At 48.0% G+C, this 20588-nt stretch overlaps 1 protein-coding gene across 1 annotated transcript in view; it reads right to left on the bottom strand.

Annotated features, from left to right (window-relative positions):
- Positions 1 to 20588, bottom strand: part of dym (dymeclin) — a 48294-nt gene that overhangs the window by 17832 nt on the left and 9874 nt on the right. Inside the window, exons 9-14 of the mRNA XM_030342317.1 lie at positions 15141 to 15323; positions 14351 to 14529; positions 12866 to 12991; positions 12400 to 12513; positions 12065 to 12159; positions 8471 to 8570 (exon numbers count right to left, since the gene is read on the bottom strand). Of these exons, the coding sequence (XP_030198177.1) occupies positions 8471 to 8570; positions 12065 to 12159; positions 12400 to 12513; positions 12866 to 12991; positions 14351 to 14529; positions 15141 to 15323 (797 nt within the window). The remainder of the gene's footprint in view (positions 1 to 8470; positions 8571 to 12064; positions 12160 to 12399; positions 12514 to 12865; positions 12992 to 14350; positions 14530 to 15140; positions 15324 to 20588) is intronic.

Genomic DNA, 20588 nt, shown 5'->3' with positions numbered 1-20588 from the left:
GAACCCTAAACCCTGGTGGTGATAATGCCATGCACTGCCAGTCACAGGACAAGACAGGGCCACAGGCATCTCACTCAGCGACAGAGGGGGGGAGAGACAGAGGGAGACAGAGGGGGAGAGAGAGACAGAGAGAGAGAAACAGAGGGAGAGAGAAAGAGACAGAGGGGCGAGAGAGACAGAGGGGGAGAGAGAGACGGAGGGAGAGAGAGAAACAGAGGGAGAGAGAGAAACAGACAGAGAAAGGAGAGACAGAGACAGAGAGAGAGAGAGAGAGAGAGAGAGAGAGAGAGAGAGAGAGAGAGAGAGAGAGAGAGAGAGAGAGAGAGAGAGAGAGAGAGAGAGAGATGAAGCTAGAGGTAGGCGTGCGTTCTCTCGCTCCGTCTTAACAAGATTAGACAAAGAATGGGGAAAAAAAACAACAAAAACAACCACACTAGGGAATTCAGGTCACATGCAAATAGGCAAGCTTGTCTGCACTGGCCAGACTAGTGTGTGTGTGTGTGTGTGTGTGTGTGTGTGTGTGTGTGTGTGTGTGTGTGTGTGTGTGTGTGTGTGTGTGTGTGTGTGTGTGTGTGTGTGTGTGTGTGTGTCAAGTGGATGAGATTAAGTCTGAGGTCTCTGGTCTGCTGTGTGAAACCCAGACAGGATTTATTGATATAAATATATATGGGCCTGTTCTCATTCACTTCTGCTCTCTTCATCTATTCTGGCTGCCCTCCTGGGAGTCCAGAAGAATCCCTCCTCTGTGCATATGACATGGTGTGTGTGTGTGTGTGTGTGTGTGTGTGTGTGTGTGTGTGTGTGTGTGTGTGTGTGTGTGTGTGTGTGTGTGTGTGTGTGTGTGTGTGTGTGTGTGCATTTGTAATTTTGTGTGTGTGTGTGCTTGCGTACGTGCGTGTGATTAACGTCACTGCTAACACCAATTGCAGTTCTCAGAATCATCCATGCTTCTGCAGTATAAACCTATAGTTTTAATGAGTAATATACCTCTCCCCGAAGCACGCAGATATTCACCCGTTCATTAGTGCGTTGGGTTCAGACGCACAGTGTCTGCGTGGTGTTCTACATTGGAGGTATGGATGCAGACACATGGAGACGCCCATGCAGACGGGAACAGTGGCAATATCCCCAACAACACTCTGGCCTGTTTGAGGATTTGCATAACCATTACAGCCTGTATGTGGGTTTGTGTGTGTGGGGGGGGGGTGTGTTTGTGTGTGTGCATATCAATAAACAGCAAGAGAGAGAGAGAGAGAGAGAGAGAGAGAGAGAGAGAGAGAGAGAGAGAGAGAGAGAGAGAGAGAGAGAGAGAGAGAGAGAGAGAGAGAGAGAGAGAGAGAGAGAGAGAGAGAGAGAGAGAGAGAGAGAGAGAGAGAGCGAGCTATGGAGAAGGAGCGAGAGAACGAGAGAGCGAGAGAGAATGATCGAGAGAGAGAGAATCATCATCATCGAGAGAGAGAGAGAAAATAAGCGAGAGAGAATGATCGAGAGAGACAGAGAATGATCGAGAGAAAGAGAGCGAGATAGCGCACGCGAGAGAGAAAAGGGACGGCGAGGGACAGAGACAGACAGAGCTTAGGGAGAGACACACATGTAAATCCCTGTAAAGCAGGAGCTGGCATCATTAAATCAACAGCTTAGCAGCTTGCGGGCCAGCCGCGGCGCTAGCCTGGGGAGACTGTTGTAGGGCAGACAGTGTTTGCATCGGGAGAGAGACTAGACTCACAGACACTAGGACGAGGGGCGAGAGGCTAGTGACACAAACACTCGGATGAGGGGAGAGAGACTATACTCACAGACAGGAGGGACAAGGGGAGAGAGACTAGACTCTCAGACACTAGGAAGAAGGGCGAGAGGCTAGTGACACAAACACTCGGATGAGGGGAGAGAGACTATACTCACAGACAGGAGGGACAAGGGGAGAGAGACTAGTGACAAAGACACTAGGAAGAGGGGCGAGAGACTAGACCCATAGATAGGAAGATGAGGGGAGAGAGACAGGAAGACAAGTGGAGAGAGACTAGATAGGAGAGATAAGAGGGCAAGAGAGAAAGGTTGAGAGAGGTTATGACATCAGATGCACCTAGAATTATAGCTCTGTAATACACTTAAAAAAAGGGGTGGGATAGACTAGTCTTGGATTTGAAACCCATCTATCAATGAGCAATAGGCCTTAACCCCTACCTTGGCATTGATGGCATATCTTAAAAAAGCATATTCACTGGGAGGTGCTTTGGATGGAAACTGAAAACTGTCTGAAAACTAAATGCTAGAAGCCTACATAATGGAATATACACGCATTGCGTAATTTTATGTCATTTTTCATTTAGAGAGAGAGAGTAAGAAACAGAGAGCGAGAGCGAGAGAGAGCGAGAGCAAGAGCGTGAGAGAGAGAGAGCGAGAGAGAGAGAGAGAGAGAGAGAGAGAGGGGGAAAGAGTGATAGTGAGGAGAGGGGACAGAAAGTGAGTGAGAGAGACTGAGCAAGTGAGAGAACGAGTGAGAGAGCGAGAGAGTGAGAAAGTGAGAGAGAGAGAGACCAGTTATGAAAGCCGGACGAGTGAGTGGCCCGCTAAGTGGCAGCAGTTTGCTATGTCTTGGGGTGGTTTTATATAGGTCACTGTCTGACCTGCATAATGCTACTATTGCAATTCCTTAACTACACCAATTTGTTAAGCACCAGGACTAGGTCACCCCTAGGCATAGAGTGTGTGTGTGTGTGTGTGTGTGTGTGTGTGTGTGTGTGTGTGTGTGTGTGTGTGTGTGTGTGTGTGTGTTCGTGTGTCTTTTTTCAAGTCTTGTCTATGTGTCTCAGTTTGTGTGTGTGTGTGTTTGTTTAACTTGTGTGTGCATCAGTCTATGTCTCGTTTGTGTGTGTGCGACGTGCGTGTCTCGTGTCTGTGTGCGTGTGCGTGCATGCTTGTGTGTGTGTGTGTGTGTGTGTGTGTGTGTGTGTGTGTCTGCGTTTGTGTAGGGGAGACCACCATAGATATAAGGCGGTCCCAGGTAAATGCGGTTTATATTTAGTTTTCTAATTCAGGTCAAGCCGTGAATAGATTACCTTGAAGAAGTGTTCTTAAACGATTTAAGCGCTTTCCCATTAAAGCACTACAGTATGACCCCATCTCCCAGCCATCGGACCTTATTTGAATGAACAAACAGCCCTGCAGAAGCAGTATGTCCAACGGTTGCTTCTTAATGTGTTCTTCAAAGGTCTTCTTATGTCAACACTAGAATACCAGAGGCCATTCGCTCTAAAGTCTGGAACCATCTCCCTTGTAATCAATCTTCGTCCTTTACCATTTTATTCGTTCTGAAAAGATGGCATGTGTTTTTTCAGCTCGTGAAAGTCCAAATACCACTTGTACACACCATTGAGCAAGATACCTACCCCCACCACCTCCCCCTGCTCCGTAATGAATGCACGATAATTAACTGATCAATTGGAAAGTTTGAATTTGATGCAATCATGTGTGTGACAGACAATATATATAATTATGAGAGAGAGAGAGAGAGAGAGAGAGAGAGAGAGAGAGAGAGAGAGAGAGAGAGAGAGAGAGAGAGAGAGAGAGAGAGAGAGAGAGAGAGAGAGAGAGAGAGAGAGAGAGAGAGAGAGAGAGAGAGAGAGAGAGAGAGAGAGAGAGAGAGAGAGAGAGAGACAGACCAGCCCCACAGAAACACAAAGAGACCAGAGAGACGCTGCAGCCATCGGAGCGTCGTGGTGGGGGGGGGGGGGGGAACAAATGGTGGATCGGCCGGTTTGACTCAGCGCCGGCGGAGACACCTTGTCTGTGTGTCATATCCGACCTGATAACAAGGATCCGTTGGCAAACGATCAGTGCGGTGTAACCCCTTCAGGTGTCCAACTGACAAACCAACACACTACACGTTCAGCAGAGCGCGTGCCCTGCTATCGCACGGAGCCGTCGGCATAACGGAGAAATGTCTGATATCTTTAATTGTGTTGAAAGATATCGTAGAAGACCTGGTCGCCAGAGGGCCTTGGAGAGCAGGGGGCTCTTGACTCCCTAATGGGACGTTTCCGGGTTCAAACCCCAACCTCCGCAGTCTTCCTCGGCGTCTAGAGACAATTCAATGGAAGTAGCTTTCGATAAACGCACCGGCTGAAATTCCTCCAGGCTAAAGAACCCGGATGACAATGCTTAATATTAATAACGACTCTTATTTTCATGAGATTGTACACCAATAAAAAACACGCTTATGCATTTTACATTTAATCCTTCAAACTGCACCTTGATAAAAGGGAAAAAGTTTGCGATTGACCTTTGGGGAAGGTGTGTTTGATGTTCATCGCTCAGGCCGCCCATAGTTCGGGGGCTTATTGGAGGAAAACCGCATCCTTATGTTTTTTATGACTGCAGCAGAATGTAAACGGTAGAGAGTGTCTCCGACGGCACATACACACACACAACGCATGAATAAATGGGGCAATGTGGTCGTGAATGTATACAGTTTCCCATCTGTCCTGTGTGTGTTTGTGTCTTTTTGGTAAATATTTCCACAGAAGGGAAGTACACAGTAAACAGATGGGGGTGATACCACTGACGGCACGGCTGCCCCTAAATTCTGGACGAGTAAACAACACACAAACATAACATACATACACACACACACACACACACTAACACTGTATGTATTGCGTCACTGAAGTTCCAGTGAAAAGTCTGAACCGAGAAACAACCCACACACATAGAATACGAACACCCACATTCGTAGTGTGTATACTGCATCACTGAAGTTCCAGTGAAAAGTCTAAACCGCAGTTACGATAAGAGATCACTCTCTCTCTAGCAGTGTAAATAAACAAACACACACACACACACACACACACACACACACACACACACACACACACACACACACACACACACACACACACACAAACACACACACACACACACACACACACACACACACACACACACTGAATGCGAGGAATATGATCTGCAGGTTTGTCAGAAAGAAAGAGAGAAAGAAAGAAAGAGAGAAATGAGTAAGGAGACAGATAAAGAGAGAGACAGGGACAGAGAGAGACAGAGACAGAGACAGAGAGAGACAGAGAGAGACAGAGACAGAGAGAGACATAGACAGACAGAGAGAGACAGAGACAGACAGAGACAGACAGAGACAGAGACAGAGACAGAGACAGAGAGGGACACACATTAACACATCAAGAGATTGCATCGGTGCGTCAGCCCACAGCAGACAGCATTAGATTACTCCTCAGTTTTAATATGCCCTTTACTCTCCCCTCTGAGACACAGCAATTACACGTCCCGGTCCGTCCCACATTAAACAGACATCCGCCGCACACCCGCCCAGCCCCACTCTAACTATATTGTTTCCAGATGAACAGTCACAAGCACGCAGGCACACACACACTCAGAAGAGTCAAGCCGAAAATATGTGCATTGGTGGTCTGAGTGTGTGTGTGTGTGTGTGTGTGTGTGTGTGTGTGTGTGTGTGTGTGTGTGTGTGTGTGTGTGTGTGTGTGTGTGTGTGTGTGTGTGTGTGTGTGTGTGTGTGTGTGTGTGTGTGTCTGTGTGTTCACTCTTTGCTGTCCCCCTTACCTTTTCCCTCATGATGACTGTGTTTGTCATCTATGTTTTTTTTACAAGCGTTTTCCTATGTTAACTTTACTGTCATTTTACTTGAGAAACGAGGAGGAGAGGGAGCAGGAGAAGGAGGACGAGAAGGAGGATGGAGGAGGGTAGGGAGAGGAGCAGGAGGAGGAGGAGGAGGGCGGAGCCAGAGGAGGAAGGAGAGGAGTGTGAGGAGGAGGAAAGACAGAGAGAGAGGAGAAAGAGCGGAAGGAGGAGAGAGAGAAGCAGGAGGACATCAGGAGGAGGAGAAGGAGCAGGAGGAGGAGAGAGAGGAGCAGAAGCAGGAAGAGGAAGAGGAGAGAGAGGAGAGGCTGGAAGATACAACTTCCGCTTCTCCAAGCCAACTGTTTTGGATCCCCTCTCTAGAACAGGACGGCCCTGTTTTCCACCACCACACCTCGATGAGGCCTTGGGGTCCTCCGTTTGTTGTTTACAACACGAGATGTAGCGGGTAACATGTCGATATCAATCGTCCTCAATATTGTTATCGTCATTAATAATCTCACACAGACCTCTGTGCCACCAACACGGCAGAAACGGGGCACTGTTGGGTTGCAAACACCAGCCGTGAGATGGAAAAGCGAGGCTCAAAGTGTAATCCTGCACACATTTCCACAGGGAAATAGGCAGCTCCTATTACACACTTTACATACAGTCACGGAATCAATCTTAGAGGAACCAAATCTCAAAAGTAAAAATGTAAAAAGAGGATTAAAAAGGGAAAAACCTACAGGTTCATCCTATGGGCTCAAAACACACATGGCAGCCTTAAAAGGTCGAAGCAACGTTCTTTTTCTTTGTAAAACCCGACATCCGTTTCCCCAGGGCCGATGAAAAGTGCTAAAAATCCTGCACAGCCACGTCATCGCTCATTCAAATAAGAGGGGCGGGGGGGGGGGGGGAATTGTCAGGAGAGAGTCCCTTCTGATCTGGCAGACAGCGTGACCCAGCGTGCGTGTCCCAGCCGTGTCTAGACGCAATGACCCGCCGGACTGCTGCGGCCGTTCCCAGCGCTTTCTGAGTAGGACACCGCAATCACACAGCCTGCTAGGAGGGCTCCCCCACGGCACGTCAAAACACACCGCGGCTAATCTGCCACAACAAGACTCGCATTCACCGCTCACGACTAAGGACACCGACCCCAGTCACAATAAAGTAAAAAGGCCTTGTTTGAGCATTTTAGGGATGATCAAGATTTGATAACACCCCTTCAATGTAATGTTGTGGATGATGATGCACTGATTAATGATGTGCTAGTAACACGGATTGGGAAGGGATGGAAAGCATGAGTGATTGTATGCAATAGCAGGCCAAACGAGGGGCTATAACGTTTAAATGCATGGCCATATAAGGTATGGCATCCCCAAGTTTCTCTCATCTATTTCATTCCATATGAAATCCCATTGAAGGTCTATCTTCCAATCACAATTCTAACAGGAAAAGAAATACCAAAAAACGGATCAAACATCTTAAATTAATGGCTTTACAATACCAAATAAAAAATGAACAGTCCCCAGCCTGTTCAGTAAAGGTCTACCATTTACTTGGAATATGCATTGCTGAACTGAACTACATCTTCAATAACGCAGCCAGAGAGAAGGTTGAGAATGACTTCATGTTATAAATTTGCATACAAATGTTTTGAAGAGGCATCCAGTCAAGAGAATGGACACCATGAAAGGTCAAGGGTCTGCATCTTTAGCGGCAGTTGAGCAACTTCAAATAGCGCTGTCATGATACACACACACAGCGGGCAAAAGAGACAACTTTAAAAAATCCAGATAGATAGACAAGCCTTTACGCACCCGTGGCAGAATTTGGCCGAGTTTAACTAAAATAACTCAGTTTTGGGTCGTTGGGTCGTTGAGGTAAAGCGGTAAGTCTGAAGTCCTTTTAGGTCATTTTGGAAGGACAGCATGACTTGGTATATAATCAGGGTGTTAGTGGGTAATAATAAAGTAATTGGGTAGTACAGGCTAATCATCAGGAATCGGCAGATAGACCAAGTCTGGGTACTAGGTGAGGTTTATCCAGCCACGTGGGAGTGTTGGTTGGTGTGTGACCTGAAACTCACAGCAATGTTGTCTCTCAGTGTGGCGACGAAACACAGCAGAAAGAAAATTCAGATAATAATTATGCGATTGAACGGTCGAGTCAATGTAACATAATGTAACAGCAACAGAAAGTCGTAAAATAAATTGTTATGATTGTAAAATAGCATGTCATAGAATATATACGTGTTCATTCAAGTATTTTCCCCAAAATTAACAAAAAGTTTGTTGAGACTATATTAAAAGCCCATCCAACAGATGCCAATTCTGAACCAATTCCACAGAACCTGAAGGCAAACAGAGGAAGACGGAACAGCATTTCATTAGGACTAAAAAGCAGGGGGAATAAAGATGACGACCATCCCAGTACAATAACCCCAAGCCATTGTAACGCTATACAATAAGAGCCATTGTTTCTCTCCAGCGCGGCGCTGTGGAATACGACGCGGTGTGGCTCGGGTACACCTGGTTACTCCAATCTGGCAACGCAACAACTGCCAAAAGAATAGGCTCACCTACTGTTGTGCCTGTTGTTGCCAGCACTAGTTGCTAAGGAACCCATACAAGTATCATTTCAAAAATAAAGAAAAAAAACGAATATATTTATATATTCTGAAATGGCAGAGGCAGATAAATATATTTGCGTCCATTGAAATAAAGTTAGTACATTTTTTGGATAAATGCTCCCAAAGCACGGCAGAGCAGATGGTGGGAAACCTGACAACTTCTCTAGTGTGTGTGCGTGTGTGTGCGCGCGCGCGCGTGTGCGTGTGCGTGTGTGTGTGTGTGTGACTCACGTAGTCGGGCAGTGCGTTGTTGTCTCCCGTCCGGCCCCGGAGGGACTGCGTGGCCTGTTCCAGAACCTTGTTGTGCTTCTTGGAGAGCAGAGCAAACAAGCTACGAGGAGAGAGGACCAGAGAAAGGATGAGGGCTGAACGAGGAACAGTAATAACAGAAGGACAGTCTAGACCGATGGCTCTCCATCTTGTTTTTCTAGTGTACCCCACTCCAAAATATTTTTTCAGCAAAGGACCCCCTCTCACCAGCCAAAAGCATTTTTGGGAGGGTAAAAATTAAATGGGTGGTGCATATATGTAGAAGGAATTAACAAAAAGATGCATAACTCTTACCTGCTCAAAGTATCTGCTAAATGATTCAATATTTTTCATTTAGGTCTCTGCTGAATGGCTTATACATATCTGTCAAAGGTGTCTGCTAAATTATTAAATATTTGTCAAAGTTGTCTGCTAAATGATTAAAAGGTTTACAGATGGATAACCAATGTCAACATAGGATAGCATAACCCAAGTAAACCAATGGAAAGGCAGGATGAGGGAACAGATGTGAGGTCCTAAGGTTAAGCTAAAGGTCTTTGTTAACCCTGTAAGGTCTTTTGGTGAAGTTAAGTTAAGGGTCATTGGTAACCATGTAAGGTCCTATGGTTAAGTTAAGGGTCATTGGTAAGCCTGGACCATCTTGCCCTCCAGATCCAGTGTGTGAGTGTGTGTGTGAGTGTGTATGAGTGAGTGTGTGTACGTGAGTGCATGTTTGGATGAGAGATTGTGTGAGATGAGGTTGCTTGTAATGGCTTGGGAACACACACATACATCAAGACAGTCAGGGTCAAGTCAGATGCCCTTGGATATGAGGAAGAGGGGGGGGGGGGGATACATTCTCACACACACATGCACACACACACACACACACACACACACACACAAACACACATGTCAATGTCACTCGTTCGATCCCTGTAAAGGCTTATAGAATGAAGGACTTCTCAGTCCTTTCGTCATCTAATAATAATAATAATCAATTATTAGTGAAACAAATTGAATTCACAGGAAATCTAATTAAAGCTACAACATTACAAATAAATAAAAAAAACATATATGACTGAACAAATCCACAGCCTCCTCTTTCACACACACACACACACACACACACACACACACACACACACACACACACACACACACACACACACACACACACACACACACACACACACACACACACACACACACACACACACACACACACACACACACCTGAATTCTCCTTCCAGGCTAATTGGGCCAGTGAAAGACGACCCCGAAGCAGCTAAATTGAGCTCCATGTTTAACCTGCCTATCTGGGTCAAAGGCCACGCCATACATAATGGAGCTCTTTTGTACAAGTCAAGTCTCCCTTTTACCAGCCGGACCACCAGGTAGGCTACACCTGGATAATAATAAAGAAAAAAAACTGCCAGGTTAATCCCCACATCTTCTGGTTATGCTGAGGCAGTGACAGACAAACAAGGTTTCAACACACACACACACACACACACACACACACACACACACACACACACACACACACACACACACACACACACACACACACACACACACACACACACACACACACACACACGTCAATGGCGGTAGTTTGATCCCCAATGCGGGGTTCTTAAAGGCTTACATGCTGACAGACAGACATCCCACTCCTCCCTCTATTTGGCACAACACACAGCTTTTTATGCTGAACCAGAAAACGCAATTTTTGAGATTTCTTGATTTGAATCTGCAGCCATGGTGGGGGAAGCATGAACAAATGTGTGTATCGCTCTCAAAAAACACCAGAATAGAACAGCAAACAAAAACACGTGTTGTTGTCGTTATGCTGTGTGCGGGAGGGCCGTATCGGGACCAGGGAATGATGTATCTGACCTCAATGGTAAAATTACTTTTTGACAAAAGCGTCTGCTATGGAAGGCTGTCCTTATCAAGTCCCTCATCAAAGACTACACAACATGGAAATGTAGTCTTTTCAACTTTGCAGCGCATTTCCTCTGTATCACACTTTGTGTGTTTGAGTGCGTGCGCGCATGTGTGCCTTCATGCGTTGGGTAAACATAACAATCCACACACATAATATCGATAACACAGTTAATGCGTTCCTAAGTACTCCCATTATGGAAATTAAAATCATGCAGGATTAAAACACAATATCCCTTCCAGGTGGGTGCTATTTACTGGATCAAATCCTAATATCATGATGATGTTTGAATAGTTGAAAATGACGTGCACATCACGAAGGCAGAGATCAACATTTTGGCCCGGTCTTACAATGAACGATACTGGAGAGGGAGAGGGAGGGAGACACACACACACACACACACACACACACACACACACACACACACACACACACACACACACACACACACACACACACACACACACACACACACACACACACACACACACACACACACACACACAGATGTAGATAGATGGCTGGACACAAGACCACACACACTTTTCTCTGTTATCAAAACAGAAAATCTTCTTTGAGGAGGGGCTGACACACATCAAAAGACATTGTGTGTAGGTGTCTGTAGGTAAATGTGCGCGTACGTGCACGCATGCATGTACATTTGCATGTGCGAGTGTAGGTGTGTGCATTTGTGTGCATGCACATATGTGCACGCACACATTCCTTGCATGTGTGTGTGTGTGTGTGTGTGTGTGTGTGTGTGTGTATGTGTGTGTACATGTACGCGTGTCTGCGTATGTGTGTGTCTTTTAGAAAGGAAGTCTTCCAGCGGAAAAGTGGTCAGGCTCGACTGACCTGATGCGATCGACAGGTAGCGAGGGGACAGACTGTGTGTCTGCACACATTATATTTATTAAGCGGGGATCATGACTCTCACAGCGTCATTCAGCCCGCCACACAGCGTCACAGCACTGTTTGTCTTCCAGACCCAACCGCTTCCCTGTCGTTTACGAGCACAATAGCCCGACCACGACCGCGTTTCCGGCATCGCTAATTACGTCGCTTGCTGAGATGATTGGCCAGACGATAAATGATTAGGAGTCGCGGGCTAACAGCAGTCTTTTAACCACAGGATTCCGCATCTCACTCCTTTTTAGAATGTAGTTTGGCTCCGAATCCTTTCTTATGATTAACTGGAGACTACAGCAATACCCCTTTTCACAGGGTAAGATGAGTCAGCAGAGAGAAATAGGCCAAATGTTGTCCATTGTGACAGACCACCCCTCTCTGTGCTTTTTTTGGCCTGAAGCACATTGAAAAGCCTACACGTTTGAAATGCGCTATACAAATAAATAGGCCTTGCCTTAAGCTAAACTGTCGAATCATTTGTAGTTGTGAGACAAACTTCATAACCGAGCACGGGCTCATGCTCATGGGGAACTACAGGTAGCAGGTGGACATTGAGGGATTTCGACTCACAACCTTTCGGCTGAGAGTAAAACAGCCGACACACACATTTGTTCACGTTTCCTCCACCCCTACTGGTTGCCGATCCAACCATTGGACTACCCTTCGCCCCTCCTGGGGGGGCTGGATCTGCGCCCGGTACACAGTACGGGGGGTTCTACCTGATGATGCGCTGAGCCGCGTACTGGTGCAGGCATCGGAACTGGGCCGACATGTTGGCCAACGCCGCCAGACAGTTGGTGTGCAGGTATTTGTCCTGGGGGGGGGGCGCAAAAAGGTCAGAGCCAACGCAGAGTGGGTCGAGACTGTTGTTATTTAACGTTAGGACTGAGCGTTCAGCGGAAGGCTTCTCCATCCACAAAACAACGCATTCTGTAGGCATGTAGGTGATACATAATGTGGGGATTCTTATGTTTTGAACTTGTATTCCCCTCACTGGAGCAGGCCTCTAGTTTCCATGGCCCTAAAGCTGGGTGACGGCTCTAGGAGTTCCTACCCTGGTGCGGGTCATGTTGAACTGGATGGTGCGGATGACTACCAGGATGAGCAGGCTGCCCAGAGAGATCTCCGTCAACGTCCGCTCGGTGTACCACGAGATGTTCTTCAACACCTGCAGGGAGGAGGGGGGGGGGAGAGAGAGAGGGAGAGAGAGAGCAAAGAGAAAGAGAGCAGAGAAAAGAGAGCAAAGAGAAAGAGAGCGAAAGCAATAGAGAGAGAGAGAGAGAGAGTACGAGAGCGAGAGAGAGAGACAGGAGAGAAAAGAGAGAGAGAGCAAAGAGAAAGAGAGCGAGAGCGAGAGCGAGAGAGAGAGAGAGAGAGAGAGACACACGTTCATTTTGCAGCTGACACACATATGAAGCATTACATGCTTTTTTTTGAAAAAATCCCATGATGCATTGTGAAGTCACAAGCCCTAATCGACCAGCACCCCTCCCTCCTGCGGCTGCCCCCCCACCACCCACCACTTCGTGCACGGAGCGGTTGAAGGCGTCGTCCTCGGTCAGGATGAGGAGGATGATGAGGGCCATGTAGACGTGGTGGGAGTTCCTCTCCTCCACGTGGTACAGGATCTCCAGGATGGGCATCACCTGGGTGGGGGGGGGGGGGGACAAGAGATAAAAGCGTGCGTGGGTGCATACGTGCGCACTGCCGACGAGACTCAGGCGAGCAGCCATTGACGTCGCCCCTAACCCTGACATGACGCACGTGTTGCATCCCGACAGACCCAAGCGCCTGGCAGCGTTTCAGCGTATTGGAGATAGTCATACTGGCTCCAGGAAGGGTTTTACAAGCCTGGGAAATCCCTGGAGTGAGCGAAGAAAGACCTCCTTATCTCGGCGCTTCACGAGTTAAGATTGTCCCCTAGGATGTCCGCCGCCGACTTACATCCTGCTACATCCAATCCTAGCTCGGGATAGTCCTCAGTAAACAAAAGACGTGTTTGGACGAGGACGGCGATGGCGACACCCACCACCCGGGACGGCCCCGCCCACTATCAGTGACGGTGTCGCCCCCCCACCGGCGACAGCACCACACACCGCCGCTGACATCAACGCCCACCATAGGCCTCTGAAGAATAAGTCCCGCCTCCGAGGCTCTTGGTTACGTGTTTAAATGTCTATGGAAAATAACATGGGGGGTTTGAATGATCGTACGTGACAAACTCTGTAGGTGGCGAAGAAGTAAAAGCTGCTCAGGTTTTGAATTACAGACTTCTTGCATCTAGATTCCACTTGGGTTTTGGATTGTCGGTGCCGTTAAAGTAGTTAACTATTATGAAGAAGCATTATGCTAACGCGGATCTGCGCCGACTTAGGACGTCACGACTCTCCCAGTCAAGGTTGCATAGCAACGGCAATGTTTCATAGTTTGTCTTCACCGAAATGGCCCCAGAGCCCGTCTACGGAGGAGGTGGCACCAACGCTGCTCGTCCATTCACGCGTGAAATGACAATCACGTTACGGTTGTGAATGATTGAAAGCAACTCCCGCCTCCCGAACAAGTATGACGTATGACGTCTGCGCAGATCAGAACTAGCGCCCGGTTAGCATTAATAATGGTTAACTACTTTAACAGCCCTGACAATCCAAAACCCAAGTGGATTCTAGATGGAAGAAGTGTGTAGTTCAAAACCTGAGCAGCTTTTACTTCTTCGCCAGCTACAGAGTTTGTCACGTACGATCATTCAAAACCCCCATGTTATTTTCCATAGACATTTAAACATGGAACCAAGAGCCTCGGAGGCGGGACTTATTCTTCAGCGGTCTATTGGTGACAACAACGCCCCCCCCCACCGGTGAAAACACCGCCCACCACCGGTGACAACACCGCCCACCACCGGTGACAACACCGCCCCCCCACCGGTGACAACACCGCCCACCACCGGTGACAACACCGCCCCCCCACCGGTGACAACACCGCCCCCCACCGGTGACAGCAGCACCCACCAGGTTGTCCATGTCGGTCCTGGAGAGCATGTAGGTGCGCATGTTGGCGTTCTGGTGCAGCAGCGTGTACAGCAGCAGCGTGGCCTGGTCCGAGCGCTGCTGCTCGCACAGCGCCGTGTACAGGCTGTTGAAGTTGATCTGGAAGCTGTGGGGCTGGTCCGCCAGCAGGGACGAGGTGTCTGAGGGGCGGGGCACACAGGAAAGGGTCACAGGAAGCAGGGGGTGTTACAGGAAGCAGTGCGGCGTAGGGGAGCGGTAACAGGAAGGGAGAAAAGTTACACCGAGTGAGAAGGGGAACGGAAAGTAGGACGTTGTGAGGGAAGTAGGACGTGTTACATGGCTCAAAAAAGTCCTAACAGGAACTAGGGGGGGGTACAGGAAGTGGGAAGTTACAGGAAGTATGAAGTTGTTAAATGGGGTGTGACAATAAGTAGAAGGTTGTGACACGAGGTAAGAAGTGTTGGAGGAGAACAGGGTGTTACAGGATGTAATAAGGGACACAGGAAGTAGGAAGTTGCTACATTAAGTATTATTGACCAAGATCAAGATATTTAGGAGATGCACCCATTCTAAACTAAAATGTTACAGGGTAAGGGGTTAGGACGTCTTGATGCCTACAAATAGACTGGACATTATGGATTGAATATCCTCCCCATTATGTATGACTGTTATTAAGTATCAATAGTACACTTGGATGACTATTCAAGTAGCATATAAAAAGTACATACGAGGAGACACAAGAGCACATAGTGTACGAAATGGAGGTCTTTTCCTGGCAGCCTGAGGTTACCTTGGGTGTTTCTGAAGCAGGTGACTGCCTGGCGATAGGGGTTGGGCCAATCGGGGCCGTCCGTCAGATTGGCCAGAACCAGCAGTAGGAGAAGGCTCTGATTGGACAAGGGCAGAGGGTTGGGCTCCTGCTCAACCCCCTTAGCTCCAGACCCGCCCAGCGTGAAGACGCTCCATAGACCGCCTGTGTGTGGAGAGAGGGGCACGTGCAGGGTTTAGTGAGCATGTACACACACACACACACACACACACACACACACACACACACACACACACACACACACACACACACACACAGTGTGTGGAGAGAGAGACACATGCATGTTCTAGTGAGTGAGCACACACACACACACACACACACACACACACACACACACACACACACACACACACACACACACACACACACACACACACACACACACACACACACACACACACACTTTTAATTTACTGCTGTGTACTTGAATATGATTTACAACGGTGGCACAGTGCGGATAATCAGAGGGATTTATTTGTTTATTACTGTCAACCAAGGTAATTCAAAATTTCTAATTTAAACCTTTCCTCTACATATCCTCCCAGGCAATAATAACGATTGGTGATTCAGTTTGGGATTGAGGAAACAATTTCATTTGAAAGAAGGATTAGCGATTGTCTTTTTTTCTAAACCCAACATTTTAAAGCCATGAAAACCTACTAAAACATAAATAAGCCAGACGCCACAACACTGATAAAAGAAGTGAGGCCTGCTTTTGAATCCACGTGAAATAAGGTGCGTGTCGCCATCTAGAGGCGGGACTAGGAACCGCAGGATATTTCCGGCTTGACTTCCACTGCACAACGTGAAGTGTTTTGGTGTCCTGTTGCGCAGCAGGATCAGATGGAGACCACCGGAGAATTTATTATAGGACAGCGAGGTTGGGGGTGTCTGACTATGAGCACATAGATTGTTTCCTCCGTATCTGCTTTTCAGCAGTTTGCAAAAAGTGTTTGAGCAGATTCCCTTTAGGCAATCGTTTTCACACCACGATAAAATGGGAGATGAGACAATGATAATGATGTGAGACCGATAATTTCACAACATTGATTCTCACAAACAATGCGTCCATGTAATATGTCACAAACTTTATACAAAAGGTATTTTTTCGAGCCTTTTCGACGTGGTCTATCCAACCTTATGTTACATGCAATGCCGTGACCGGTAAAATTCCTTAAGTACTGGTCAAAGGTACTGTTCCTTCCCCCTCAAAGATAACCCCACTAAAAAACAGATGAAAAGAACAAGAACAACGGAGCGCGATAAGAATAATGGACGAATGGTGAGAGAAAGAGAGAGAGGGATTTGGAGGGAGAAGCTGTGACTGGCCTCCACTCATCTAATCACTGGCACCACGGCGGCTAGACCCATAGTGCCAGGAAGCCTTGTCCAACGTGCATGTATGCGCACGCACACTAACACACACACACACACAGAGACCCATGAACCCCCACACACACACCCATGCACACACGCACACACACCCATGCACACACGCACACACACCCATGAACCCACACACACACACACACAGAGAGAGAGACAGAGACACACGCACACGCACACGCACACACACACACACACACACACACACACACACACACACACACCTTATTTCCCTCAGTGGGTGCTCTTGGTTATCCATCTGGCTTGGTTTCCCCTTGCCTGCCAGTCTGCCTACAGAATGAACCCTATAATGCTACAGTACACTCCCCCCTGATCTGGCCCTGGCCAACTGCCCAGTGGAAACAGAAAAAAGAGGACCGGTAGAGAGGGAGAAGGGCGGAAAGTGTGGGGAAGAGAGGAGGGGAAAGTAGGGCGGGGCTGCGGGTTCAGACGCTGGCATGAAGACGGCGGGCTCGGGAACAAGGGGTCTTGTTTTGGGTCAATGGCTTCCTCTCAAGTTCTTTCCCTTCTGTCGGTCCTGTGTGTGAGCATGCAGATTACTGGTCGGCATGGCAGCCCTGTTGTGATGGGTTTCACAATGTAATCGGGCGTTCAAGAGCACCGGATTCACCGAAATTCATACAAGATCATGCCAATTATTTGACACTACATATATACAAATATGTGTGTATCTAACCAAAGAGTTATCCAGAGCTGTTCATTACTCATTCAATGATCAGTTGTTCACTATCATTAGTAGTGATATAATATAGTAGTGAAATAAGGCACAAAATAAAAGAGATTCTTCAAGACAAAAAAAATGTTTGTCAAACAATTGATCCACTGTATTCTTTCTGGGCTTATTGTTTAAAATCCTAAATCACCCGGTTTGAGTCCAACTTGACTTTTATCAGGGAATGTATTTAGCGATGGACTTAAAGCCCCGGTGTTCCTCAGGGCTCCCACGTCGGTCCCCTGCTGTTGTTCCTGAACACCAAAGGAACATCAGTGATCTCCTCTAATGTTTTGTCGCAGCAAAGAAGAAACACTCAATAAATACTCTACTCTTCTATTATTACTCTACTTAATAACACAGGCGCTAATTAACCCAACAAAGAAATTTGCACACCAGCCCTCAAATAGTACAAACATTGGCGGCTTGTCCTAATTATCTTGCATTTTGAACCATAAGTTTGTTTTCAAATGTAATTAGGTCCCGCATTCACCACAGGCTTCAAGTTCTTCCGAATCCGAAAACACGGAAAACTATTTCCCATGGATTTTCTTCATGGATGACTCAGCGCTCGGAGCCAACGCGGGCCCATTAGTCACGCAGCCATGAGCATTACTAATAGTCTGCCTGGGCTGTTCCAGAAGCAACGTATGGTCAGCGATAGTCCCACTGTTCCTCCCCTAATGCGAAACACAGGTTATAAAAAAAGCCTTCATCCTGTCCCTAGTGGGGACAGAATGCTTTCCTAATACTGCATGTGTTTGTGTCAGTCGTTAGTCAAAAAACGTATACATTCACGCCACATATTCCCCTCATTAAAAATTAGGCCAGAGAACGAGAGAGAGAACGAGAGAGAGAGAGAGAGAGAGAGAGAGAGAGAGAGAGAGAGAGAGAGAGAGAGAGAGAGAACGAGAGAGAGAGAACGAGCGAGAGAGAACGAGCGTGCGAGAGAGAGAACGAGCGTGCGAGAGAGAGAACGAGAGATGAGTGTCTGGGTGATAATCCCCTCTGCAGACACTCCCTGGGCCTCAGACGGTAATTTGTGTAAAGGAGACAGAGAGAGAGGGAGCGAGAGAGAGAGCGAGAGAGAGGCACCCTACCCACCAGACGCTCAAACACAGAACGGAAACGGGAGAGCCGCTCTGCTTTGTCATCTGGCGAGTGTTGGGTTCCAGGCGAGAGCCGGTCCGTCTGTGAGAACCATGCACACACACACACACACACACACACACAGACACACACACACACACAGACAGACACGCATGGTGCTACGCGAGTGTGTGTCGTGCGTGCCCAGCGCCCTGGTTAACGGAGCTTCGCCAGACGACACGCACACACACGCACGCACGGCTGAGGGGGCGCTGAGCGGTGACAGCTCTGTGGGGGGGGGGGGGGGGAGCAGCGGCAGCAGTACGTAGCACGTAGCGGCGGCAGCCTAGTGTCTGTCACTGGGGAGGGTCGTCTGCTGGGGGGGGGGGGGGGGGGGTTTGTTCCCACCGCGCAGCGGGCTGTGATGTCATACCCATGGAGTGAAACTGCAGAGCCATGCACGCACATAATCATGGGAGGAAATGTATTCAATTATATATGTATATAATTGATTTGTGTATGCACGTGCATACCTGTGTGTGTGTGTGTGTGTGTGTGTGTGTGTGTGTGTGTGTGTGTGTGTGTGTGTGTGTGTGTGTGTGTGTGTGTGTGTGTGTGTGAGAAAGAGGAGGCTGCAGACAAGCAGGCTCTCTGGGATTTACATAGCAGGACAGCACACCATAACTCACTGTCACCATCACAGACAGACAGACGGACCAGCAGACAGACAGACAGGCCGACAGAGAGACAGACAGGCAGACACAGACAAAGAAAGACAGACAGGCCGGCAGAGAAACTGATTGACCAACACAGAGAGAGAGGCTGACTGACTGACGGACTGAGAGACAGACAGAGAGCCAAGACATGCTGACAGACAGACCATCAGCCAGCCAGCCCAGCAGGCAGGCAGACAGACAGGCTGGGTTCCAGAGATGGGTGCACGCACACCGGCTCACCGACACGGCAACTGCCACCCACGGAAAGGTCACCCATGTCAGGGTCGACCCCGTGGGAGTCGACCCGTTCTCACGCTCAAAATAACAACAAACAAACTATTGTTACTCGCGGACGCAAACAGACGTACACACACACACACACACACACACACACACACACACACACACACACACACACACACACACACACACACACACACACACACACACACACACACACACACACACACGACCTTCCCATGCCGCGCCCCTCTCGCCCCCCCCGCCCCCCCCAACCCCACTACTGGGATTAGTTTAGCTGGCACGAGGATCCTGTCTTGATCACCAGATGAGTGTGTGTTTGTTGTCTTTGCTCCGGTGGATGAGAGAGCGAGAGCGAGCAGCAGATGTGTTCACTTAAATCCACCGCCGGCTCACGCATCCCAACCGCACAGCATCAGCGATTGACTTGTGTCCAATCCGGTGTTGAAGCGCTAATCCCGGCGCAGAAGGATATTAATACATCCCGTTGAACAATGTGTTTGTTCCGCGGGGGTATGTTATGCAGCCATGTCTGTAGGTATGCAGCACACAGCCAGTGCGTGTGTTTGCGTTACGTAAGCAAGCTTTGATCCGCTGCTTTGTATCGCCCGGTGCGTTTAAAAATGACACGATTTAAAATCATGCTGAATAAACAGTGCTTGTTGAACCGTGTAAGTATCCTTTGAACGTTGTACGATTTCATTAAAGAAACACATGAACAGAACATGTTTTCACATAAGCAAAACCACAATCCGCAAAACAGATGGAGAGAAATGTGATTCATTGATCAGAAATAGCTATCGTTTGTGAATAATGTGTTCCCATGTGGAATACTACATGGAACAGTGGGCTTTATAGTTCTTTAGTATTCACACTTTGAATAGGATTTCTTTGCACATTCAACTCTCATTTCCTTTGAACAAGAGCCATTGCGATCCACACCGAGTCAGTACTGATGACGCTGAAGCCCCAACTCCTTTACATTCGTTACAGCCATTCATACATTGGTATCAGTGTAAGAAAGACCGACCAATACAACAAAAGAAAATAAAGAGCCATGAATTCATAACCACCATGCGTGTGTGTGTGTGAGTAGTGTGTGAGCGCACGTCTGCGTCCGTGCACCCACCAGTGCATGGGCGAGAGTGCCACTACCACAGCTCCTAGGCAACCCCCAGTCGACCCCTGCGCCTCTGTTTCAGAGCTACTTAAAGGCACGCAGCC

Source organism: Gadus morhua, chromosome 19 (genome assembly GCF_902167405.1).
Source record: "Gadus morhua chromosome 19, gadMor3.0, whole genome shotgun sequence".
NCBI classification, from domain to species: domain Eukaryota; kingdom Metazoa; phylum Chordata; class Actinopteri; order Gadiformes; family Gadidae; genus Gadus; species Gadus morhua.
This window is presented reverse-complemented; position numbering and strand designations above follow the sequence as displayed.